Source organism: Schistocerca serialis, chromosome 2 (genome assembly GCF_023864345.2).
Source record: "Schistocerca serialis cubense isolate TAMUIC-IGC-003099 chromosome 2, iqSchSeri2.2, whole genome shotgun sequence".
Classification (NCBI taxonomy): domain Eukaryota; kingdom Metazoa; phylum Arthropoda; class Insecta; order Orthoptera; family Acrididae; genus Schistocerca; species Schistocerca serialis.
Genome location: NC_064639.1, coordinates 404,728,883 through 404,756,657, shown reverse-complemented (window position 1 = coordinate 404,756,657; position 27,775 = coordinate 404,728,883). Strand labels below are relative to the sequence as shown.

The following is a 27,775-nucleotide window of genomic DNA, read 5'->3' as shown; positions in this document are numbered from 1 at the left end:
TGACATAGTGTGGTGGTTAGTGTATAAACCTAACGTGTGGGAGGTCGTAGGTTTGAATCTCGTCAAATGCAGCAAAATTTATTTTTCTTAATCTTATCAAGACTATCTTTTTTTCAGTTAATTGGTTTACAAGAATTTTCGTGTTTCTAATACTTTGCTGCATCATTTTCGACATTGCAATGACCTTTTAATTTGCTCCTTTTTTCTGGCTGTCATTCTTTCTTCGTTTGGACTCTGCTTATGTCGCCTGTAATCTGCAACCTAGAGACAACCAGGACTGCTCATCGGTTGGTAATGCGGCATCCCACGTAGTCAGTGTGAGGACAGTTTCAGGTAACCAGTGACAGCGAGAAATTGGTTTGCTTTTACCGCTGAATCTGAAATTTTGCTGCGTAAGACGCCCATGCCAACAAACATATCACAAAATTTTTCTGTGTGGAGTTTACCCGTAGATGTTAACCTTAAACGCCGTGAACAAAGCGGCGGTGATTATAGTTCTGCCGCAGAGAGTTGATAGCCGTTTTCTCGGGTACATTGCACATCACGAGGTTGTGGTTTGGTTTGTACATAAGATTAAATTCAGGGCTAGAAAATGTGTCTTCTGACGCAGTTGGATCATTAATCACTTACAATCAGCCGTTGTCAGAGCATCTCCGATTTGCGTCATACTCCGTGGCGGCCGCATCCAACACTGTTCTGTGTTATACATTTGTGGAGTGGACCTTCACGTTCGTGTGTGTCCTATAATCGAGCGGTAGCGGGCAGCAGATGTGGCAACACGGTAGCTGTAAGTGACATAAGTCAACCAACAAGTAATTTTAATCGGACAATAGTCTATACTTGTGTCATCAGACATGGGAGAGTACGGCCAGTGTAATCTTCTGTTGGGCGCGCTGTTGTTCGCAACAAGATCGAGTGCGGTGTATCAAATTGATCATATTGCTTATTCATGTGATTATTTATTAAATACCACCAACAAAACACGTTATAAACTGAAAATATCGTTAAAGGAAGACAAAGATAACTTTAAAGCACAACAGAAAGGGCAATAGGGGACTATACCCAACTCATTCGTTTGTCTCGTCGTCTCTCGCCTCTTTGGGACAGTGGTAATGTATCAGGAATTTTACCGCAATCAGAGTTAAAAATTTCAATGTTCATTAAACAGATTAGCTTCTGACACATTTTGCAACTATATTCTGCTACTCATTTCTTTACTATGCAGGTATTACATCTTTTCCTCTTGCTCAGTTCCGTTTTTCTCTATTTCTGCCTCAGTCTTTTGGTGTTTCTTCAAATGCCCACCAATAATGCTGTAGACTCAGTGAATTCCTGAGGTGCCCAAACTTCTTTGAACCAAGAGAGGTAGAACTAATGAACGACACAATTGTTTCAGGAATCCGTTTCATCTGACACAATTCTCATTGTTGCCACAATAAATTACTTGAGCATCAATTCCACTCATTGACCACTGCGAAAAGTATAACCATAGCCCAGTGGTGAACATTTCGCGCAACATTGTATGAAGTGGTCAACTTACCGTAGTGTCGACCCCATCTTTGGTATTATTTTAAAGTGTCACAATGGATGGCTTCTGTTTATCTCCATTTGTTACAAAGTGTGATACAATCTACAGTTGGTTTCACTCTATTCCCTCAAGGGCTGCTGGAACAGCCTCTTCAACATATTGAATGAGGCCCCCAGGCATACACATTGAGTGCACCTGGTATCCTTTCCTGTTTCATGCCACCACTTCCCTAAAGGGTATCATCATTCGTTGTATGTTTGCCGATTAATAGGCTCTACCCCTTTGTATTTGCCTCCTCTTGGCATCAGACGAAACAGGTTTCCCCAAAACAGGTGAAGTGAGTCCCACTGGCTCAGTTTCAGTGAAAGACAGTACCTCGTACTTGTTCATTAGGGGGATCGGTACAACACCCCGAGTCCTTCCTGGTCCCCATCCACCCAGTACAGTATGCCTAGATTAATGGAAGATCTTGTACTTGGTAATGGCTACCACAATTGTTTGCTAAAGTTGAAAGTGTGATAAACAAAGTGCTGCAGGTCAGCCCCGGCTGGTATCTTACGCAACTGTAGCACAACACTCCTCCTCAACGTAAAGCTGACAGATTAAAATGTCTGCACAATAAAGAAACACCATCACTATCATGGCTGCTGTAGTTCTTCTTGTAATGACGCTAGTCAGGGAAAAAGAAAATGCTGATACTCTTAAATGGTAAACACTATGTAGCCTTCAACTTGGATGCATTAGCAGGGGGATCTTTCCTGCAGTTCTGCAGCCAGCCTCCGGCTACAGTATGTCAAGCAGCACACTGTACTGTTGGAAACTTGTGTGTGTTTACATGTCATGAAGTTCACAAATTTCACTTAGAAAAAGAAAAGTATAAACAACAAATGGACAGCTATATTAAGGCTTCATTTTATTTCTGCAGTTTATAGTTTCAACAAACTGTCTCCTTAAAACTGATTAATATAAGCCCATTATGGGGGTACAGTCAGTGAGAAATAATTTTATAGCTTTCATGCCAGTTCTGAACCAGAATAAAAAAAAGGAGAGTTGACACAAACAGTACTATAGTAATCAAAGCAAGTCTGGGTGCAGTAGCAGAGTTATCATTAGACTGTTCATTGTACTTCTCAATAGGCTATGTGCAAACATACAAACTGATTGTGGCTTGCTGCAGTTGTTAAATTTATAGGGCCTAGTGGACACACATTCCACCCACTCAAGTCATAAAAGCTCTACTTGTAGAAGGCATAATGGTTGAGTATCTCAACCTGCTAGTTTTATCTGTAGACTGCATATCAACATCACTATTCAGCTGAAGTTCAGATACCCCATTTGCATGTTTTTATTTGATTCGGATAGAGACAATAGTGGTTTGCGATGCTAGTTAAACAGGTGGCTTGTAATAAGTGGCTTGTAAAATGTAAGGCATTTTATTTAGTGCAGTTCTGATGACTATTGTTTTCCTTTGCAGTACCGCCTGACAATCGCTGCTACCTGGATTCTGGAGGCTCAGGGGAGACTTTCTTTGTCAGTGAAGACGCACCTGTGGGCTCTCTCATTGGTGAGTGGTGGTGATAATAATAATAATAATAATCTCACAACAAGAAGTGATAGAGCAATTAGATGAAAAGAAGCAGAAATTACAAGCATTGGCCAAACGACTTAGAAGATACAATAAAAGTGAAAACAGAAGGAAACAAAACCAAACTTTCAACACAAACCAAAAGAAATTTTACCAGACAATAGATAACACACACATTAAAATAGACAATCCACCAAACATAACAGACATGGAACACTTCTGGAGCAACATATGGTCAAACCCGGTACAACATAACAGGCACGCACGGTGGATACAAGCAGAAACAGATACATACAAGATGATACCACAAATGCCTGAAGTGATAATTTTGCAACATGAAGTCACCCAAGCAATTAATTCTACTCACAATTGGAAAGCCCCTGGAAAAGATAAAATAGCAAATTTCTGGCTAAAGAAATTCACCTCAACACATTCACATCTAACTAAATTACTTAACAGTTACATTGCAGACCCATACACATTCCCTGATACACTTACACATGGAATAACTTATCTGAAACCTAAAGATCAAGCAGACACAGCAAACCCAGCTAAATATCGCCCCATAACATGCCTCCCAACAATATACAAAATATTAACTTCAGTCATTACACAGAAATTAATGACACATACAACACAGAACAAAATTATAAATGAAGAACAAAAAGGCTGTTGCAAAGGAGCACGAGGATGTAAAGAGCAACTGATAATAGATGCAGAGGTGACATATCAAACTAAACAAAGGTCGCTACACTATGCATATATTGATTAACAAAAAGCTTTTGATAGTGTACCCCACTCATGGTTACTACAAATATTGGAAATATACAAAGTAGATCCTAAATTGATACAGTTCCTAAACATAGTAATGAAAAATTGGAAAGCCACACTTCATATCCAAACAAATTCAAATAATATCACATCACATCCAATACAGATTAAGCGTGGAATATACCAAGGAGACTCATTAAGTCCTTTCTGGTTCTGCCTTGCTCTGAACCCACTATCCAACATGCTAAATAATACAAATTATGGATACAATATTACTGGAACATACCCACACAAAATAACACATTTGCTATACATGGATGATCTAAAACTACTGGCAGCAACAAATCAACAACTCAACCAATTACTAAAGATAACAGAAGTATTCAGCAATGATATAAATATAGTCAAGGGAAAACACACTAAACAAGTAGATCACTTATTGGATAACCACAGCGACTGCATAGAAGCGATGGAAAAAACAGATGCCTATAAATATCTAGGATACAGACAAAAAATAGGAATAGATAATACAAATATTAAAGAAGAACTAAAAGAAAAATATATACAAAGACTAACAAAAATACTGAAAACAGAATTGACAGCAAGAAACAAGACAAAAGCTATAAATACTTATGCTATACCAATATTGACCTACTCATTTGGAGTAGTGAAATTGAGTAACACAGACCTAGAAGCACTCAATACACTTACACGATCACAATACCACAAATATAGAATACATCACATACATTCAGCAACAGAAAGATTCACATTAAGCAGAAAGGAAGGAGGAAGGGGAGTTATCGACATAAAAAACCTACATTATGGACAGGTAGACAATTTAAGAAAATTCTTTATAGAACGAGCAGAAACTAGCAAAATACACAAAGCAATCACTCATATAAATACATCGGCTACACCACTGCAATTTCATAACCACTTCTACAACCCTTTAGATCACATAACATCAACAGATATGAAGAAAGTAAATTGGAAAAAGAAAACACTACATGGCAAGCACCCGTATCACCTAACACAGCCACACATCAATCAAGACGCATCCGACACGTGGCTAAGAAAAGGCAATATATACAGTGAGACGGAAGGATTCATGATTGCAATACAGGATCAAACAATAAACACCAGATATTACAGCAAGCATATTATTGAAGATCCCAATACCACAACAGATAAATGCCGACTTTGCAAACAACAAATAGAAACAGTATATCACATCACAAGCGGATGTACAATACTAGCAAATACAGAATACCCCAGAAGACATGACAATGTAGCAAAAATAATACATCAACAGCTTGCCATAAAACATAAACTAATAAAACAACATGTTCTCACATACAAGTATGCACCACAAAATGTACTGGAGAACGATGAATACAATACTGGAACAGAACCACTATAACAGATAAAACACCACCACATAACAAACCTGACATCATACTCACCAATAAAAAGAAGAAATTAACACAACTAATCAAAATATCCATACCCAATACAACAAATATACAAAAGAAAACAGGAGAAAAAATTGAAAAATACATCCAACTGGTTGAGGAAGTCAAGGACATGTGGCATCAGGATAAAGGTGACATTATACCAATTATACTATCAACTACAGGAGTCATACCACACAATATCCACCAGTACATCAATGCAATACAGCTACATCCAAACTTATATATACAACTACAGAAATCTGTAATTATTGACACTTGTTCAATTACCCGAAAGTTCCTAAACGCAATGTAACATATACCGTACAGTTAAAAGGAAGTCACGCTTGATCAAGGTCCGCGTCACCTTCCATTTTTAACCAGACATAATGTCTGAGACAAGAAGGAAATAATAATAATAATAATAATCAGTGGCATGAAATTTTAATCTTAATATAATATTATTGATTTAATGGTTTGATTTATGGATCCATTTTCATCTACAGTTGCACAATGTGCAAGAGTTATTTGGATTTTTATGTTAATATTAACAGTTTTACATATAATATACCTGTGTACATAATAACACACATTAATATATTAATTAATGATGAATGCTTAAATAAATGTTGTTCCGCTGTGTACAGAGAGATAATATACAAATGTCCTTTTGTATGAGACCACACTGGGTTAACATAGAAAAATTTATTTTTGTAGGTATTCATTTACTGTGTAAAAGCAGTGATCAACCAAGTACGACTTCAATTTAGATTTGAAGTGGCAAATGTTTTGTGTATGTTTAATGGTATCTGGTAAGGCATTGTGTAGTCTGATATACAATATGGATAAGACTGTTTTGAAATAACTTTGTGTTGGTGCTTTGAACATGTACATCCAATTTTTTTCTTGTATCATAGCTGTGTATTGTGTGATTTTGAGTGATGAATGGTCTTTTTGTATGCAAGTTTTGCTTTAAATACATTACATTTTCAAGTAAATATATATGCAAGGAAGTGGCAGGATCATCCTTTTTTGAAACATGTTGTACATGATTTGCGATTATCTACCCCTTCCATTATTCTCATTATTTGTTTTGAATTTTGAATGTTTTGACGGCAACCCCAGAATTTCCCCAGATCATAATCCCATTCTGGAGGCGAGAGTGTAAAACTGCATAATGTAGACATTGAAGAGAGTTGTAGCTGGTACAATTCTTTAATGTATGTAACACAAAACAAGTAGTACTTAATTTTTTGTTCATTTGCTCAATATGTGCTTTCCATTTAAAGTTGTCTTGTAGATGAAGTCCAAGGAATTTGGTACAGGCTGTTTTGGTAATTGTCTGTCCATGTAGTTCTAGATTGGGTGACATCAGATTTTTTGTTTGTGTTGTGTGTATATCCATAGCTACAGTTTTTCCAGTGTTTATTATTAAGTTATTATTATCAAACTAACATGTTAGTCTGTCAGTGGCTTCTCATATGTTTTTTACAAGAGTTTCTTCTGAGTTTCCTGTAATTAGAACACTCGTATCATCTGCAAATTGAAATATTTTACTGTTGTCATTGCTTATGTTTAGGTCATTTACATAGAGTAAGAACAGAACAGGACCCATTACTGATCCTTGTGGCACTCCATATTTAACAGTTAGTAGCTTGGAATTGTATTTCCTAATGACATTATCCCTTTCCTGATCTATTTCCACATATTGTTCCCTGTCCTTAAGATAGATTTTCTAGCTTGTGTAGCAATTTGTCATGATTTATGGTGTCAAATGCCTTTGACAAATCAAAAATATGCCCATGGGAAGTTTTTTTGCTGTCTAATGCTACCAGTGCCCCTAACAGAAAGGAGTGACCTGCTTATTTGGTTGAACGGTTTGCTCTAAATCCATTCTGAGATTCCGACAGAATGCTATTATCCTCTAAGAAGTCTGTTGGTCTCTTATTGAAGAGCCTTTCTAATATTTTTGAGAAAACAGACAGAAGTGCCAATGGTCTGTAGTTGGAAATATCATCTTTGTTTTCTTTCTTGTATAATGGCTTAACTTTTGCTATTTTCAAACATGAAGGAAAAGTTCCTGTAGCAAAAGATAGGTTACATAGGTGAGTTAAGGGCTCAGTGATAAAGACCCCACATTTCTTTATAATGAAATTATGTATATCATCTGCACCCAGAGTGTGTTTCAATTTGAGACTTTTTATTGTAACCTGTACATATTCTACATTTTTTGGGTACAGAAACATTGATTTGCTTGAGACTTTTTTCCCTGTTTCTGTACGCTGTTTTCTATTGGAGTAGTTTCTCTGTTACATTTATAAAATAATTATTAAACATATTAGCTACTATCCATCATTTTGATTTGCAGCTCCTTGTATTGGCTGTGTTTACAGTTAAAATTGTTGAATGTGAGGTCCACCAGTTATGCAAAACACCGTTTTTCTCAGTACCCAAACATGTTTCGGCACCACTGTGCCATCATCAGTGGGTTTTCGTTTTTGTTTATTCTGCAATGTGAACATTTTTGTTAAATGATTATAAAATTATGTGCATTTTTGGTTCAAACAACAGATAGTTTCTTTTGTAAATGCCTTTACATTTGGTGTGCATGAATTTTCTGAATCACTTGTGTGTTAATTACTACAGCTAGCTTGTCATCTGCAACCAAATGATGTTGATGAGAAAATTTTTTTGGTGGGAGTTAACCTATCTTCTAGAATGTAATTCAGTTTTTCGCGATGTTTTCGTGCCTATATTCGTTTTTACTTAAGTTTTTGTGTGGCAAGTACTTCCATTCTCCATATAATGCTGAGGTGTTGTGATGCACACATAACTATAACAAGCATTTTTCACAAATAACGTAGTAAAACACTTTCCACTTCACCAGAACAGACTGTGATTGTGGTTTGTTATATGTCTCAGCCCAGTCAGTCATCCAACAGTATTAGCTACTTCCTGTGGGTTATTAATGTTTTCTAAGCCAGCCTTTAATACAATATTATTAACTCTATTTTTGTAAGTTTCAGTTTCTTTCTTTACAACTTGCCAGATTGCTTTGGTTCTATTTGAAGCCTCTTCTATGTATTTGTCATTGTCTCATTTCTTTGTCTCCTTTATTATTTTATTTAAGATAGAATTATATTTTTTGAAGTAACTATTAAACTCCTGAGCTGTGTTGTAGCTCTTCCAATATTGTGTAGGTACCATTTTCTAGCACAAGATTATTGTCTGGAAATCATGCTAGAAATGTCTGATAAAGAAGGAAAGAAGTGTTGTGGAACTAAAATTTCAAAATTTTCATTTTAATGAGAAACTAAGAATGAAAAGATGCTGGCAGATACCCTAGCAGTTGGCTTGCTTCTTTAGTATTAGAAGTTCTCTGCCTGGAAATGAAACCAGATGATAACAGCAGTCTTGAGTACCTCATCCTCTTCAAACTCCTGTCATTAAGTCATTGTTTCAAGTGCAAGGAGAGGTATGAGGGGTTCTCAGTAAGCAATAAAGTACTTTTTTGTCTCAGGCAATTTCAGTTGAAAATATGCAGAGTATGTGCTTGGACATTGTGAATTATTCTCTCTTTACCCCAATAGTTTCGTGAAGTTCCAGCAGGTGGCAGCACTATACGTAGCCTACAAAATGGCGTCTAACAAGAGATTTAGTTAAAACAGTGAGCTGTTATCGAGTTTCTTTTGGCGGAAAACCAGAACATCACATATATTCGTAGGCACTTGCAGAAGTCTACAGAGACTTGGCAGTGAACTAAAGCGAGGCAAGTTGGTGGGAGAGGTGCCTGTCATCACAACAAAGTCATGGAAACATGTCTGATCTCCATTGTGGTGTCTGGCCACACACAGCTATGGCTCCTGCATCATTAGAACTTGTGACACACTCATTCTAGGTGACTGATGGATCACAATGGAACACATCACTGTACAGTTGGACATATCTGTAGTGGTGCTGACACACCTGTCACCAGTTGGGGTACTCAAATGTGTGTGCCTGCTGGATTCCTTGCCTCCTAACAGAAGACCATAAAGAGCAATGAAGGAGCATGTGTGTGGCATTGCTTGTACTTTAGAAGGCTGATCATGACAATTTTTTGTCATACATCATCACATGTGATGAAACAAGGGTGTATCACTTTGAGCTGGAAACAAAATGGCAATCCTTGGAGTCTCACCACATCAGCTTCTCTGAAGATGAAGTGGAAAGCTGCACCTTCAGCTGGTAAAGTCATGGTGACAGTCTTCTGGGACTCTGAAGGGGTTATCATGTTTAATGTTTAATGTCCCCCCCTCATGGTGCAACAATCCACTGTGTAGTTTGTTGTGCTATCCTCAGCAAATTGAAGAAATGACTTCAGTGTTTTCATTGCCACAAAAATTAAAATGATCTACTCCTTCTCCATGGCAATACAAGGCCTGTCACGAGTCTGTGCAGACAAGGGGAGCTCACAAAACTTTATTGGACTGTTGTTCTGCATCCACTCTACAACCTGATTCTCTCACCTTCAGACTTTCATCTGTTTGGTCCAATGAAAGCTGCACTCCACGAGAAGCAGCAATTATTGAGCATATATTCATGACTTTAGTGTTTGAAAAATACTCAATAAAAATACTGAAACTTTTCCATGGCATGGACAGTGTCACGTGGGCACTTGTTGTCATAGAAGTGGTCTATCCTGGATGACAGTTCCTGAATAACATATTTTAAATTGGAAATCTAACTTTGGGAGTGTTTAGTAGGATATCTAAAAAATGTTATTCACAAACTGTCATAGAGGATAGACGACTTCTACTACAATTGTAATCACTGACTCACATTCCTTGAATTCAACCAAAAGAATACTCTTGTGGGTAAGGCTTACACACTACACACAACTCAAGCACAAAGATTTACTGTTTTTCTAACACAAATACACATTCATAACTGAGCATGAAAACTGAGAGTAACTTCAAAGGTAATCCTTATACCAGAGGTAACACACAGTATAGTTAGTTGCTACATCAGTTATTCCCTTATTCTCTCTCAACTCGCCTCCTCCCCCCTCCATGTGTCCCACCCCCTATGGTACAGACCACAAAGAAATTTAAAATTTATTTGCTGGATGGCTCTTGTGCAGACTTTTGGCCATGTCACATTTGCAGCTGTTGGATGCAGTGACTGTACAGCTGCTGGCTGATTGAGGGTTTCTGGCAACATGTCATGTCTGCACTGATGTCTCCAGGTGTGTGAAGCTTGTGGCAGTCTTGGTGGCATGATGTCTTTTACGGGTGTATTTGAGACCCATGCTGCCTTGACATGCTTGAAAGACTTCTGTGGTTTTGCCATTTTGGAAATACCAATGGTGTGGTCTCCCCACTGCAGCACCAAGAAGGAAGCAGTCCACAGTGGTTGGAGCAGTGATTTGATGATCTGTGTTGGAGCATCATGTGAGAATAATCTTACAAAGCTTTGTGGACAAAGTAGGGTGCTCACTATGGCACAAAACAGACAGGTGACAGACCTTGGCTATGTCGTCTTAGATTTGCTGTAACAACTGCGGCAGTGCCACTGCAGATGGCAGTGGTGCAAATGTGAGATAGTCTGCAGTTATGCATAACATCTTCCAATATGCCATTTCTGCTAATTATGCTAGTGTGTCTGGCTTGTACACTACATGAGGCCCCGAAAGGAACAAGGGTAGGACCTCTGTCCTTTCTTGTGGTGGCACACGAGAGCTGTCTTCAGAGTTCAGTACCAGCCTTCTACCATTCTCTCAGTTGTGGAATGGTAGGTTGTCATATGATGACACTGAATATTGCGTAAGTTAGACAATTCTTGGAATGAAACAGTTTTCAGTTATTAGCTCGCATTTGTAGTGATGGGTACTGAATCAGGCTATAGAGGTGGTGATAAGTCTGTGATATTGTCTCAGCAAAAATGTCTGCAATGAGTGAAGCTTCTGCCCATCAGGTACATCAGTCTACCACTGTGGATAGATATCTGTAGCTGTGTGCAGGTGAAAGGAGACATAAGTGGTCGATATGGACGTGGGAGAATCTTGCTGTAGAGCCTTGAAGCTGTCCAATGGGTAGTGGGTGCACATCATCCCACTTCGCATTGCTGGCATTAAATACATGAGTGTACCCATGTAAGGACCTCTATTTTAATGAATGGTGACACTAAATGGTCGGTCAGTAACTTGACAGTCATGTTTGCTCTTGGATGTGACAAATTGTGAACACTGTTGAAGGCTGCTTTGCACCATTTTGGCAAAATGTTGGACCTTTACTTCTGCCAGTAGACATTGCACCATAGTGTTACTGTGGTCCCTGGCACTTGGTTTTGTGTGAGTCGGCCTCCTTGGAGGGGTCATCCAATAAATGCTGTAGTTGTGGACCTGCAGTCTGAGCTGTGACAAGTGTTTGGCAAACACAGATATGCAAAAAGTAATTGGATGTGATGTTTTCTTCTCCTCTTTATGTGGCACATATGTCATAAATCAGGTGACAAACTCTGCCTGAGCTATCACAAAGGTGAACACTTGTCGCTGGTGTTACAGAAAATGAAGACTATCAGTTTGTGGCCTGTGAAAATTATCACAGAGCAAGTATCAATTTGTGGGCAGAAATATATAACAGCTTCATAAACTGTGAGTAGTTTTACCACATGCACTCCACAGCTGCTGCACTTGTTGCAACACTTTTTAAGAAAAATAGCTGTTGCCAATGTTGCTAGACTTGTTGGAGTAGGCTGCACCTGTCACTGTTTAGTTATTGTCTACAACTCTTTCCAGGGGCATAGTTAGTACTGGATGAGTGAGGACTGCTACACTTTGTAGGATCACCTGAAGTTCACAGAAAGCTTTCTCCATCTCTATGGACCATTAACCCCATAAGACAGTCTGCTAGTTTATATTTGTTTTTTGGCTTCAGGCCAGAGTGTCATACATCCAATAATACAACATAAAAAATAATACGTTTCAGATCTATTTACTATTTTTCAAGAGCAGCTTTATGCAGTTACATGAAAACTGTTTCCAGTGAATTTATTTATTTGTCTATTTATTTCTTTTTTCACCAATGTTGCAAAGGGCTTGAGTCTTTTACGTGTTTGGTAATAAAGTTGCTGAAGATAAAAAAAAGAAAAACTGAGCACTGCCACAATATAGTTTTTGTTTCTAGCGGAAAATTACAGCTAATGAGCTTCATAAGTAAAATTTCTGCTTATGTTTCTCTACAACTAACACTGATTATAGGTCAACATTACAAAGCAGTATTAGGTCTTATTTAAAAGAAAACAATACTGTCTTGACATTCTATATTTTCTTTGAAACACTATAAATAAATAAAAAAATTAATATACCTTCTGTCTTACATTACACGAGAGAGAAAAACTGATAAAACAGTTATTATTTTACAGAAACATTATTCCTTTCTTATTTATGAACAATTCTTCCAAAAGCTATGTCCCCTTCATTTTATCAAAAATCTTTTCTTTTCTTTGTCAGAGATTGATGTTCACAAAGATATTATTTGTCTTTATTTTTTTCACAGGCTCTTAGTAATTATTTTGCTAGCTTACACGATTATTCACATACTGCCATCTGTCAGCCAACAGCTACTCTCTGTCCTCCAAGCTGCCTCTCACAGTCACAATTGTTTCCAACACAAGGCACCACCAGAAATCTTATCATTTAGCCTGCGCGAATTGCGCAGTTTGTAAAAGAAAACAGAGAAGTAAATGAGCTGCAAGGCAGCTGTAATTGGTGATTTATTTGTCACAACTGGTTTCACTGCATTAAAACAGCATTCTCAGGTGCAAACAGTATCACATTAGCACACCAAGATACCCCCAATGTTCACAGTAAAAAATCAAACCCCTGAAGAAGCAAAGTCATCAAAATAAATAAGACAGGAGATTGGGGCAAATAGTGTGCTGGCATACATGTGGTGCTTGCATACAGCACAGAAGGTGGTCAGGTGTGTACATGCACTACTGGTGCACCACCACACTATTCACCCCGTGTCCTGTTTTATTTATTTTGGCGAATTTGCCTCTTCAGATTTTTACTTTTTGACTTAAGGACATTGGGAGCATCTTGGTACTCTAATTTGAAACTGTTTTTACCCGAGGATGTTGTTTTAATGGAGCAAAACTGGTTGTGACAATAAAGAAATCGCCAATTACAATGGTCTTGCAGTTATTTTACTGCCATTCATTATGAAGTTAAATGGTTGTGGCCACCCACATTACTAAGTTCTGTGAGAAAATAGAGAATATATAGTGAATATCGACATACCAAAATTTGCTCTTGTGGATGCAGAGGAAAAAATCGAAGCCTGTTAGCATGAAGGGGGAAAAAAGTAATTGTGAGTGAACAATACTGGTCCATTACATTGGCCTACCCTTCAAACAAGCTACAAGTGTTCCCTTCTAATGCATATACAACCTCATTTGTTTCCATCAGGTTGATTATGTAAATATTATTACCCTTTTTGAAAAATGTGTAAGTTACGTATGTATTTTGCTGTTTGACTGAATTTGCAAAAAGATCAGAGGTTTAATTTGCTAAGATTATCATTATTCATTGCTATATAGGAAGCCTTTTTCTCTGCTCCTACATAGAGAGCTAGCGCGTATTTTCCAGTTCTTTGTGGATGCTCAGGTACCATATACTAGATTAACAGTTAGTGTTACTGACATTCAGAATAATGATGCATACATTGGTTAGGGAATACATTTGCTCTTTCATTATGCAATCAAAATAAGTTATTCTGTTGGAACTATAATTTCCTACTTAATATCATATCTTGCCACACTGTTTATGGTGTTTTACTGAATATCCATTATCCAACTTATACCACAAAAAAAGTGAGAATTTAAGGAGATGGGACCTGGATAAACTGACTAAACCGGAGGTTGTACAGAGTTTCAGGGAGAGAATAAGGGGACAATTGACAGAAATGCTGGAAAGAAATACAGCAGAAGCAGAATGGGTAGCTTTGAGGGATGAAGTAGTGAAGCCAGCAGAGGATCAAGTAGGTAGAAAGACGAGGGCTAGTAGAAATCCTTAGGTAACAGAAGAAACATTGAATTTAATTGATGAAAGGAGAAAATATAAAAATGCAGTAAATGAAGCAGGCAAAAAGGAATACAAACGTCTCAAAAATGAGATCGACAGGAAGTGCAAAATGGCTAAGCAGGGATGGCTAGAGGACAAATGTAAGGATGTAGAGGCTTATCTCACTAGGGGTAAGATAGATACTGCCTACAGGAAAATTAGAGAGATCTTGGGAGAGCCAGTCCTGACTAAACTCTACCATCTGGTGAGCAAGATGTATGAGACAGCCGAAATACCCTCAGCCTTCAAGAAGAATATAATAATTCCAATCTCAAAGAAAGCAGGTGTTGACAGACGTGAAAATTACCGAACTATCAGTTTAAAAAGTCACAGCTGCAAAATACTAACGCGAATTCTTTACTGACAAATGGAAAAGCTAGTAGAAACCGACCTTGGGGAAGATCAGTTTGGATTCTGTAGAAATATTGGAACATGTGAGGCAATACTGACCCTACGACTTATCTTAGCAGCTAGATTAAGGAAACGCAAACCTGCGTTTCTAGCATTTGTAGATTTAGAGAAAGCTTTTAACAGTGTTGAGTGGAATACTCTCTTTCAAATTCTGAGGGTGGCAGGGGTAAAATACAGGGAGCAAAAGGCTATTTACAATTTGTACAGAAACCAGTGGCAGTTATAAGAGTCGAGGGACATGAAAGGGAAGCAGTGGTTGGGAAGGGAGTGAGACAGGGTTGTAGCCTATCCCCGATGTTATTCAATCTGTATATTGAGCAAGCAGTGAAGGAAACAAAAGAAAAATTCTGAGTAGGTATTAAAATCCAGGGAGAAGAAATAAAAACTTTGAGGTTCGCCGATGACATAGTAATTCTGGCAGAGACAGCAAAGGACTTGGAAGAGCAGTTGAAAGGAATGGATAGTGTCTTGAAAGGAGGATATAAGATGAACATCAACAAAAGCAAAATGAGGATAATGGAATGTAGTCGAATTAAGTCGGGTGATGCTGAGGGAATTAAATTAGGAAATGGGACACTTGAAGTAGTAAAGGAGTTTTGCTATTTGGGGAGCACAATCGCTGATGATGGTCGAAGTAGAGAGGATATAAAATGTAGACTGGCAATGACAAGAAAAGCGTTTCTGAAGAAGAGAAATTTGTTAACATCGAGAATAGATTTAAGTGTAAGGAAGTCGTTTCTGAAAGTATTTGTTTGGAGTGTAGCCATGCATGGAAGTGAAACATGGACAATAAATAGTTTGGACAAGAAGAGAATAGAAGCTTTCGAAATGTGGTGCTACAGAAGAATGTTGAAGATTAGATGGGTAGATCACATAACTAATGAGGAGGTATTGAATAGGATTGGGGAGAAGAGGAGTTTGTGGCACAACGTGACTAGAAGAAGGGATCGGTTGGTAGTACACATTCTGAGGCATCAAGGGATCGCAAATTTAGCATTGGCGGGCAGTGTGGAGGGTAAAAATCAAAGAGGGAGATCAAGAGATGACTACACTAAACAGATTCAGAAGGATGTAGGTTGCAGTAGGTACTGGGAGATGAAGCAGCTTGCACAGGACAGAGTAGCGTGGAGAGCTGCATCAAACCAGTCTCAGGACTGAAGACAACAACAACAACAACAACAACAATAACAACAACACAAGTGAAGACTACGCAGGACCCACTGAAAGAAAATACAGATACCTGCTTACTTCCAAATCAGGTACTCTTGGCTATCCCCAATAGCTCCACCTACCTCATTTATCCTAGAAACCTAAAAAGAATAACCCTATATGGTACTTATAGCCATACTCTCTCTTGACCCTTGTTTGTTTCTATTGCCATGATTGATATGTTACACCTGTCATCCTCCATTTGTGCAAGCTCAAATGGAAGATGTTTCCTTGCAGCCATGACAGTGAGGATTCCATCAGCAGATAACATAGATGTAATCTTGTCTGGGTCAGCGTCATAGGGGAGTTTGTGGCTGTGAGTGAACTGTCTAGGAAGAGATCCTTCATCAGCCTGCATTCTCCATACTATCCTTCATTGGTAAGAAAGTCACCAGCACATCCTCCAGTTGAAATTGCTGCATATTGAGGCAAACCGTGAAAGTGTCACTCTCGTCCAATGTATCTGATGCACTGACATTGTCTTCGGTGGTATGTAAATTGGTGTCTAAGTGGATCACAGCATTGTCAACTATACTGGGGGTATCGTGTAGGATCCACACAGGCTTGAGACATTCACTTTAACATCTGTCAGTTTTCCATAGAGTAGAATATCAAAAACCCAGATTTCTCACCTCTCGTGAGCAGTCACCTTATCATTATGCTAGCTGAGCATGCTTCATGTCCAGACCAAACTCCCATGTGTTGTCAACTATGAGTCTGAAGGAACATTATATCGTACCCCTGACCAACACAGGCATTGCAGTATTGTATCAAGGTGTTGTCACTTTGTTTTATCATTCTTTGGGGGCCGGAATAGGATGGTTCCCTCAGCATAACATCATTTGAGTCTTTTAGGGGTTTATGAAAGGATTTTGTGTGGTATGTGTGTCTGCAAGGGTGGTATCCTGAGGTGTGCGATGTGCAGATTGACCTTGCAGGTGATGTAGGGAGTTCCATGTCCATTGGCAGTTGCATTCATGACAAAAAGTCTGCCAGTAGTGTAAGAGGTTCACTATTCAGGAGTTGTGGAGGGCTCTTATACACCGGACACATGTCCAAGAGCATACACAGCGGATATTCCATCCAACCACCTCTGTGACACATGACCAATATTTTAAGTATGTGGTGCCAGTGCTCCACTAAACAATTGCTTTGATGGTTGCAGGCTGTGGTTTGGAGCCCCTGAATACCACACAAATTGCAGTGTTTGGTGGAGAGTGCGGATTCAAATTGGCGGACTTGATCAGTCGTGATACAGTAAGGGCAACCAAAAAGAATCTGTAAGGGAACAAATGCCTTCTCCATGGATTCTGCCATGACATCTGAATGTGGCATGGCTTCCACACAATGAACAACACAATGGATGACACAACTGACAGCTGAAAAATGTAGTGGAAGCCACCTGATTCAGGGAGTGGTCACAAACAGATCCAGGTGCACATGCTGGAAGTGACCCTCAAGTATCGAATAGTGGCTGTGTTCCAGCTGTGCGTTCCAGCCTATGTTAGAGGGTTTGCAGGCTGTACAAGCTTTGATACAAGGCGTTCAATCACATTTGATATTCAGTCATACAAAATGGTTCATGATCAGTTTTCGGATGGACACATGCATGGATGTGACAACTGTGCAGTCAGTAGAAAATAGCCTTCCTTGTAATGAGTTGGACAAGGAATCTTAAGTGCTCTGTGACACATCACACATGACTTATGTTGACAAACCAGGAATTGTGTGACATTCGATTTGGAAGTCGGTTGTGATGTTGCATAGTTGGTCTAGTAATTGTGTGTCCTATAGTTGTCTGGACCAGCTTGTTGTAACGAATATCTACTGAAAGTGCATTGATCCATGAGAGGGAGTGTCTGTGACGCCATTGTCTGCACTGTGAAGAAGTCATACACAGGTCAAAAATGGTGCAATGCAATCTAGATATCGAAAATGCCGTGAGCAGCATCCAGTTCATAGGTTGCAGATGTTGTCAGTTAATGGTCGTTGATCAGTGTTGATGGGAAGTGGTCTGCCTGAATGTCGTCTTTTAAATGGCATGCTGGTTCATACACTGTGCATAATTCCCTATTATATGCCAACCCCTTGAGCTAAAATTGGTCACGCAAATGCAACTTGCACACATGTCTGTAGTCTCAGATAACTGAAAGGAGTGTGGTTTCGGTTATCAGTTCAGCTGTGTCAGCCATACTAGGTTGGCCCATGGTTTTTTACCCTGCAATGAACCCCCCCCCCCCCCCTTCCACTATTGCCCTATTGTACCTGCGGGACTCTCCCCCATGGTGAACCACATTTTGCTGTGTCGTCCCCATCTTTTGGTCTTTCGTACTAAATACACCCTCCCATCTTCCTTGTCCTGGGTTTTAGTGGACAGCCCTCACTTGGTTACGCCCGCCCTTGGGTTTCTTTGCGAAAGTGGTTTGTCCTCCAATGTTAACCTGAATTTCCTTCTGGAATTAGAGACCCTCAGTTAGCATAGGTGTTGGTTATGGAGGTCTTGAGCTTGCCTTCACACTGGCTGGTTCTCCTGCCCCTTTTCCATACATTTTGTCTGATCTTTTGTGCCATTTTGTTTCCACTTTTCTTGTGTCTTCTCCCCATGGTGTCATCCCCGTTCTCTTGATCATGATATGATATTGGGATCAGGAAAGGTTGGCAGCATTGCTGGTGTCCCATAGTGAGAAGCATCTCTGGGGCAACCCTAGTCTCACAGTCCCCCCTCCCTGCCTCCCTCCCCCCCCCCCCTCCCTCCTGTTCTCAACAAACCAACCAAATCTTTCATTCTTGAATCTCAAATTTTCCTCTGGACTAGTTTTTCTCCTATTTGGCTTATTCCTTCTTTTGTTTTGTTCTATTACATGCAGTCTTTTTTTATTGTTAGGCAAGTCAGCTACATACTTTTTTAAATCATACCCACTGTATAGCCCTAATTTTTGTTGTGGCATGGGGTCTTTACTAACTAGTGCATTGAGAAGTCAAATTTCTTTCGCCTCAAATGATCTTTGATGAAGATTGAAAAATTTCTTAATTTGCCTATCCATTTTATCATCATCATGTGAATCCTTAACAATACTCATTCTCTTACCTAATGTTTTGGAAAATCTGCTTTCTGATTAAATTTCGTTTAGTAATCTATAGCTTATTTTCTAATTTTTGCATTAACCATTTTTGTTTATTGTTTTCTTAACCTCTCTAAGTTCTGCCCATTTTATTGTTTCGAGGGTTGGTTCTCCCTCAGTACACTCTTATATAGTTCCCTTTGGTGCTATCCCTTTACTCGTATGTGGTAAATTGTTATGAATGGTTTCAAATTCTTTTTCTTTTATAATTAATTTTATTTGGTCTGACAGCATTTTGTTTGCCAGATTCCTCATCTGCTTCATTTTCCCCACACACTGTCTTCAGTCAATATGTTACTACATTTACTCTTACTCTGTGAGGTTTCTGTATCCACACCACGAATCAGTGCAAACTCTTGGTCCCAGAAACTGTAACAACCATCTTTTTTGCACACCAGATGACCAAAACTGGGCTTTTAAATTCCTTTCAAATTGAGTATAGGACTCAACCTGATGTACTTGGCTTATTTCCTGTTGCTCTTATGCAGAGCATAGGGCTTTGATGAAGCCCAACCGTCCAGCAGGCTCTCTTAGTTTCTTTAACATATTAATTTGAAGCAGTTGTGGGTTGTTAGCCTACAACAGCCAATTGCCACAGTGGGGCTACCACCTCTGAGCCTTGGCACTTGCTCCCAACCAAGGAGTCTGCCATCCAAATGGCCTTTTCCCACTGCCAACCCCTTATTGCTGTCTTTCTTGACCTGATGAAAGCATATGACACCACTTGGCACCACCACATCCTTGCTACATTGCACGGGTGGGGTCTCCAAGGCCAGCTCATGATTTTTGTACAGAACTTTTTGTCACTCCACACCTTCAGGGTTAGTCGGTGCTTCACATTGTTCCCCTCCATATCCAAGAGAATGGGGTCCCACAGGGCTCCTTTTAGTGGCCATTAATGGTATTGCAGTGGCAGTCACGTCCTCTGTATCACCCTTTTTATATGCTGATGACTTGTATTTTGTTTTGCTCCTCTATTGTTGGTGTGGCTGAACACTGACTGCAGGGAGCCATATGAAAGACACAGTCATGGGCCATCACTCACAGCTTTCAGTTTTTGTGCTCCAAGACTTGCGTCATGCATTTCTGTCTTCCACCCACATCCAGAACTTTACCTCAATGACCAACTACGTAGTGGAGACTTATCACTTTCTATGACTGGTTTTTAATGCCCACGTAACTTGGCTTTCCCATTTTCATCAGCTTAAGGAAATCTGCTGGCAGCATCTCAGTATTCTCCAATGCCTTAGCTACACTGACTGGGGTGCAGATCACCCTACACTGCTGCACCTGTACAAAGCCCTTGTGCAGTCCCGTCTTGACTACGGGAGCGTGGCATATGCTTCAGCATCACTCTCAGCATTGTGGCCGCCAGGCACAGAGTAAACGGCTTGTCTGGCACCAATGTCTCGTAAGGAACCTCAGCAAGGAGTCCTGTACTCTCTGCTATACTCCATGTCTTCCAACCCAAGATGTTAACATCTGGAGAGTAAGATTTAAAAAAAAAAAAATGGGAGAGATAAGGGAAGGAGAGAAGGTAATTTTTATTGTCTATAATAGAACATACAGCCACCAGTGATCTTTATTTTACAATTATTATTGCCTACTTTGGCCCATATGAACAGATACTCATCTGCATTGAGCTTCTTCCTTCTTCTTGTAGACAGAGTAAACAGCTTGTCTGACACCAATGTCCAATAAGGAAACTTAGCAAGGAGTCCTGTGTTAACGTGCTTCAGCAATGCCTCTGCGACGTGAATATCATCATTGCTGGCAGTACAGTGTTCCTATTTACAAGACATTGAGGGCAATTGATATTGATCTCACTCCAGACGCTAACATCTTGGGTTGGAAGACGTGGAGTATAGCAGAGAGTACAGGACTCCTTGCTAAGGTTCTTTATGGGACATTGGTGCCAGACAAGCTGTTTACTCTGTCTACAAGAAGAAGGAAGAAGCACCACTGTGGAGTTCGACTTGCAATGGGAGCTTTCCAAACGAGCCCAGTGAACAGCCTCCTTGTGGAAGGTGGAGTTCCTCCATTGCATATCAGGCAACAACTGCTTGTTCTTTATACCTCCCATGTTCATAGTTCACCTCAAAATCTAAATTGCCTTCTCCTTTTCCCTAACATAACTACCCATCGGCCACAACAGTGGCCCACATGGGGGATTTCAGTTGCAGTCCATGTCCGGTCCCTTCTCATAGAATTTGAATCTTTCCCTCTGCCACCTTTCCTCCGGGTCCACTCACGTACACCTCCATGGTCAATGCCTTGGCCACAGCTTCTTCTGGACCTGTTGTAAGGTCCAAAAGACTCAGTTCCACCTGAGACCCACCACCAGCAATTTTTCTCTATCCTTGGCGAGTTCTAGGGCTCAGAAATAGTCTGCACTGGTGGCTCGACAGTCTATGGTCGCATTGGTTTTGCTTACGCTCATGTTGGATGTACTGAACGGCACTCCTTGTTTGATAGCTGCAGTGTTTTCACTGCAGAGTTGGTAGTCGTCTCTCTCACTCTTGAGCGTATCCACTTCTGCGCAGGTAAGTCCTGTGTCATCTATAGTGACTCCTTAAGCAGCCTACAAGCTCTCGACCAGTGCTTCCTTGCCATCCTTTGTTAATCACTGTCCAGGAGCCTCTTTATGCCCTCGAAAACTGTGGAATGCCAGTGTCCTTCATTTGGACTCCAGGACATGTCAGGATTCCAGGCAATTAACTTACTGATAGGCTGGCTAAAAAAAGCTACCAATAAACTGACCCTAGAGATCAGCACACTGGAGACTAATCTCCGATTGGTCTTGCACTGTAAAGTTTTTGGGATCTGGGATACTGTCAGTAGAACAAATAAACTAAGTGTTATCAAGGAGACAACAAATGTGTGGAGGTCATCCATGTGAACCACTTCCAGGGACACTCTTGTTCTTTGCTGGCTCTGCATTGGCCATACTTGGATGACTCATGGTGACCTTCTACATCGTGAGGACCCATCTCATCGTTGCTGTGATTTGCACTTGACTGTGGTCAACATCTTGTTGGACTGCCCAATTTCAACCACCCTGAGGCAGACTTAATCTTCCCGCCACACTGCCTATGGTGTCAGGAAAAAATGCCTCAACAGCTGGTCTAGTTCTACCTTTTTATCACTCAATCTATGGGTGGGTGTCTGGCATTCTCTCCCAGGCCTTCACCCTCACTCTTTTTTTTAACTCTTCCTCACTTTTTCTTTGCTGTTGGTTTGCCTTGATGTTAGTCTTTACCCTGTTTGTGTTTCTCCAGCCTTTGTTTTTCTTTGGCTGGAGATTTCAGTGTGTTACAGAGTGGCTGGTGCATCCCTTTTATTTTTATGATCAACTAGCCCAGGCCCTCTGCTATATTATTTTAATACCTTCCACCGCTTTCTTCCTGTAAGTGCACATTTTCCCCTTTTGGTTTGCATCTTTTGTCTTCCCTTTCAGAATGGTTCCCAGTAAATTTTACGCCTTTTTACTTTCTCCCTGGAATACATGAGTAAAAGGCACTGATGACCTTGTAGTTTGGTCCCTTTACTCTCCAAACCAATATGGGGGTGAATGCCATTTTCTATCATTCTGTTTGTCCAGTTTGGCTATGCCACCAGTACTAGGTTGCCAGAGCCTCATCTGTGGTAGTGGGTACACCATGCAAAGGTGAGGTTGACATTTGCACAGGAGAGGCTATCAGAGTTGCAGCACAGTACCTTTCACCTCCTTACAGGGCTCGAATTGGTATACATTTAATAAACTCAATTGATGTGCATTACCCTCCATGTGATTGAAACATTAAAACATATATTCTCCTTATCATCCTAAACTGTTGACAAAATACGGTGGAAAGAACTTAAACATAATACTGATGGGTTTTTCCATGAGGATCAAATTTTGGAAATTTTTGTACTATTTCTTTGTCCATAGAAAACATTAAATCCTCTTTCCAGTTACTACCATTTCCTTGATTTATCTCGCTTTGGTCTAAATTCTTATAAACATTGTTAGATGATAATGCTTCATTCTCTTGTATAGTTCTTACCCTCTAACAAATTTAACAGTGCTGTCTGGTTCCTTGTATTATGGTGAGTCATGATCATGACTAATTGATTCCTTCTGTTGCATCTTTACATTTTCTATTGATTCCACACCAGTTATCCTAAGAGTATTGACTGACAGCGCACTCGCTCAGCCTTTTTATAATGCATGTCTGAGCTTCTGGTATTCTGCAGCTGTATTTTTGTTCAGTGACTCTAATTCATGTTGAACACAGTAGCTACCATTTTTCACAAACACTGTCTCTTGCTTGAACACACAGTACATAGTTTGTAGTTTACCAGTCTATCCACTCACTCACTCACTCACTCACTCACTCCATCCCTCCATCCATCCATCCATCCATCCCTCCATCCCTCCATCCATCCATCCATCCATCCCTCCATCCCTCCAACCCCCCCTCTCTCCCCCCCCTCTCTCCCCCCCTCTCTCCCCCCCTCTCCCCCCCCTCTCTCCCCCCCTCTCTCCCCCCCTCTCTCCCCCCCCTCTCTCCCCCTCTCTCTCTAGACATTTTGACTACTTTGCAAAATTACAGCTCTATGTATCCATAGAAAAAAGAAACCAATAGCCTACTAACCACACCTGAAGGAGATTAGGCAAGTCCAATTCTACTGACTATTATTTCATAAAACCATTCATGCATTAACCTTACACAATTTGCAATTCTTGAAACAGTTCTTTCAAATAGGTGGCTGCTACTACAGTCACTGCCCAGGATGCTAGCAACTGAGTCACTTTTCATGCATTACAGCACTGTATGAAGCACATACTATTCTCTTGTCTGTCAGTTACTAAATTCAGCACTTCGGGATGCTAACTAGCCATGCAAATGCAGCCAAGTTTTGTATATTATTTATCTTACTCCTTGTACTTGGTTTGGTTTCCTGTGTTATTGTCCAGACATCCTCTAAAGAATCACCGCCAACAGATCAGTCCATCCACAACTGCAAGTTAATCCTTCCTCTTACAATCTTTAATTCTTTTATCTCCGTTATAAAAATTGTAAAACATAAACTCAGGGCAATATTATCTATCATACATATCATGTATGCTTGAAGTCCCCGAGTTCACATAAACAATAGTGAGCAAGCAGAGTAGAAATCTTTCCCTCTAGCAATGCTTGTAAGAACCATTTGACATCCAAAGATTGCAGGTCCTGTCAGTAGCATCACTATTTGAGAATCTCTTTATGAACACACACACAAACAGCAGTGCTAGCCATAAAACTGGTCATCCTTTGTCTTTCATAGGTTGTAAACTAAAAATAAATATAAAAAAAGTTGTGAATGGAATGGTCTCATGGCCTGTGGGGAGTCATTTTGTATGGCTTCTGGTCATGCACGACTGGTAGTGATTAAGGGAATTCTGATGGCACAGTGATGTCAGATATTCTGCCACCTCATGTGTTACCTCTCATGCGATAGTATTGCGGTGCTACTTTTCAACAGGACGGTATCGTCCACACACAGCATGTGTGTCTATGAACTGAACTGCCTACACGATGCTGAGGTACTCGCAGGGCCAGTAAGGTCTGCAGATAAATCCCCTACAGTATATGTGTCTGACCAACTTGGACATTAACTCAATCCCAACACTTGTATCCAGGATATCAAGGACCAGTTAAAACACTTCTGGATCCAACTCATCTCGGAAGAGGATACAATAGCCTTGTGACACCCTTTCCAACTGCATCAGTGCATGGATTCAGGCCAGAGGGGAGTGTGATGTCATTCTGAGAAGTGGGCTCACTGCAAAGTTCTTTGTAAATCTGACTTGATTTGGTAATAACTGCAATAACATCACATACCCTTTCAACCCCTAAAGTTTAGTTTTTATTCCTTCTCCCCTTCTACATACTTCGCTTTTTATCAGCAGTGTATATACCTCTGTAGTGGTTTATTTACAGTTTCAAAATGTTTTTCACCCATGTCGAAATATATGCAAGCGTAATGGTGTATGAAGTCTCACATACTGTGAGAGCTGGCTACAAAGAAATAGAGGTGAGTATGGAAAGTTGCTGAAAAGCTACACTTAGTCTTGTGCACTGACCAGTCAAATGGTAGTAAAGCGAGCATGTGAATTTGACAAAGTTTGGCTTACCACCCCTGTCTTCTTGAAAAACTAAGTAAGTAGCTCTTGTTATCTGATTGAAACTCCCTAAAAGTAAGTAGCGGTAGTTCTCATTTTCATGAATGGACTCTCTCATGAATAATGTTTAAAGATTATTTACAGATTTTTAACATCTTTGCAGGAATACTTCACATTTTGGGTGATCCAAGCCTTGGTGTGGGTAACATAGAACTCCATCTGCAAGAAATTGATAGTCCACTGAGGATAGTCCCTGGGACAAAGAACCTGACGCTAACTCGCCGTCTTGACAAGGAAGTGAGTAGCTAATGATTGTGTCCTGCAAAAACTGAAGTTAACGATTGCATAGACTACTCATTGTTAATTGCATGTAATTGAAATCAGTACTATTAACAATTTGAAAATAAAGATTTTGCTATCCAAAATTACATCTCACTACAAGTACTATTCATAAATTAATCACCGATGTGCTATTAAAGGAAAAATAGGTAAAATTTAGTTTATATAAAGTCTGTACCAACATGTTGTCATTACTTTTTGATGGAGTCGCTATCAAAATTCAAACATTTATCAAACCATGATACCATCTTCTTTACTCCTTCACCAAAGAATGATGCCACCTTGTGCTTCAACCAGTTGTTGACAACATCCTTGAGCTCACTATCAGTTGTGACATGCTGAGTAGCAATCCAGGCCTCCATCTTGGAGAAGAGAAAAGTTAATTGCTCGCAAGTACAGGCTATTGGGAGGATGTTGATAAATCTACCAGCTACAAGGCTTGAGATTTTACGTTACGTACAGACCAATTCTAACATAAAAAAGATAATTTTCCCAGTTAATAACCCTGTTTGGCTTGTTACATTAAACATGGTAAACAAAAACAATTATAACAGGTGTTCAAAAAGTCTCTCCGAAGTGCCGTATGATTGTTAGCCGCTCGTGCCACATGATTGTTTGCCTGGCTGGGTTACTTCCCTTCAAGTGAACTCTCCCAACGTTCCACTGTTTCGTTTATCTCATCCAGCGTCAGTAGTATCGTTGGTGTGTGTTGCTACATGTTGATGTGAACGTTTAAGTTTAATTCCTTTATTCATTTGTTTTGTTTTTGTCACTGTTAAAATGCTAACCATTGAAGAACACGTTTTTAGTCGAACACGTTTTCAAAGCTGGCAGTAATTACACAGTTTCAGTTCTTCAAACATTTAATTCAGTTTTCCCAGAGACAACACTCCCACATCGCTGTACTGTGCGAGATTTGGTTAACAAATTTCAAAGTTTGGGTTCAGTGACAGATGCACTGAGAAGTGGTCGTCCTAGCGTTTTGTCTGAGGATAAACTACTTGATATTTCTGATAAAATGTCCATGAGTCTGAACAAGTCAGTAAGAAAACTCACCTAGGAAATAGATGTAAGTGTCGGAATGGCCCACACAGCAGCAAGGAAAAAATTAGAACTTTTCCCATACAAAGTAACAGTCGTGCAAGAATTGAAAAATACTGATCATGACGAGAGTGACATCCAAAAACGTACTCCAGCAAAAGCTTCTTCCATGCAGAAGTGAGAGTTCTCTTGGTAATCCTTCCCAAGCCTTTTCAATCATCTTCATGCAGGCAAAGATGTTGAAGTGACATTTCCCGAAATTTCAGAGAGTGAGATTGGTAGCTTCAGTCATCTGAAAGCAGTGCTTAAAGAGTGCTTTAGTGTAGAGCTTCTTAAAGTTAGAAATAATCTGCTGGTCCATAGTCTATATTGATGGAGTGGTGATGGGAGGCAAACACTGGATATCGATGATTTGAAATTCTTCAAGGAGGTGGTCTTGTAGGCTTGGAGAACGGGCAGGAGTGTTGTCCATAAAAAGCAAGATATGGAGTGACAGATTCATCGCAAACAAATATTTTTTCACCAAACGGCCAAACACTTCATTGATACAATCATAAAGAACATCACAAGTCACCCGAGTCTTGTTGTTGGACTTACACATCACATTTAGCATGCTCTTCTGGACTTTGTACTTCTTGAAGACTTGTGAAGTTTCGGAATGGTAAAGAAGCACCACTTGCATTGGCATTGAATAGCAGTGTGAGACGGTCTTTCATTGGCTTGTGACTGGGCAATGCATCTCCTCAGCTGTTATAAAGGTATACTCTGGCATCTTTGTACAGAATAGACCCGTCTCGCCATAATTAAAAACCCGTTAAGGCAGATAACACTCTGAATCTATGAGCATCTTGAAGTTGCTGATGAAGTTCTCTGCTGCCTTTGTGTCGGAGCTGGCTGCTTCTCCATGCCTCATAACGCTGTGGATGACAAACCTTCTCTTAAACTTCTCAAACCACCCACAGCTTCCCTTAAACACTTCTTCAGCCACTGATGAGCCTGGTGTCTTCTTAACAAGGTTGGCAAAAATCATTCTTGCCTTCTCAGAAATGTTGTTCTCATTA

General features: G+C 39.9%; 1 protein-coding gene across 1 annotated transcript in view; it reads left to right on the top strand.

The window, feature by feature from the left end:
• LOC126455574 (fat-like cadherin-related tumor suppressor homolog) overlaps positions 1 to 27,775 on the top strand; it is a 320,133-nt gene that overhangs the window by 227,062 nt on the left and 65,296 nt on the right. The window contains exons 3-4 of the mRNA XM_050091329.1: positions 3,003 to 3,092; positions 25,498 to 25,631. Of these exons, the coding sequence (XP_049947286.1) occupies positions 3,003 to 3,092; positions 25,498 to 25,631 (224 nt within the window). The remainder of the gene's footprint in view (positions 1 to 3,002; positions 3,093 to 25,497; positions 25,632 to 27,775) is intronic.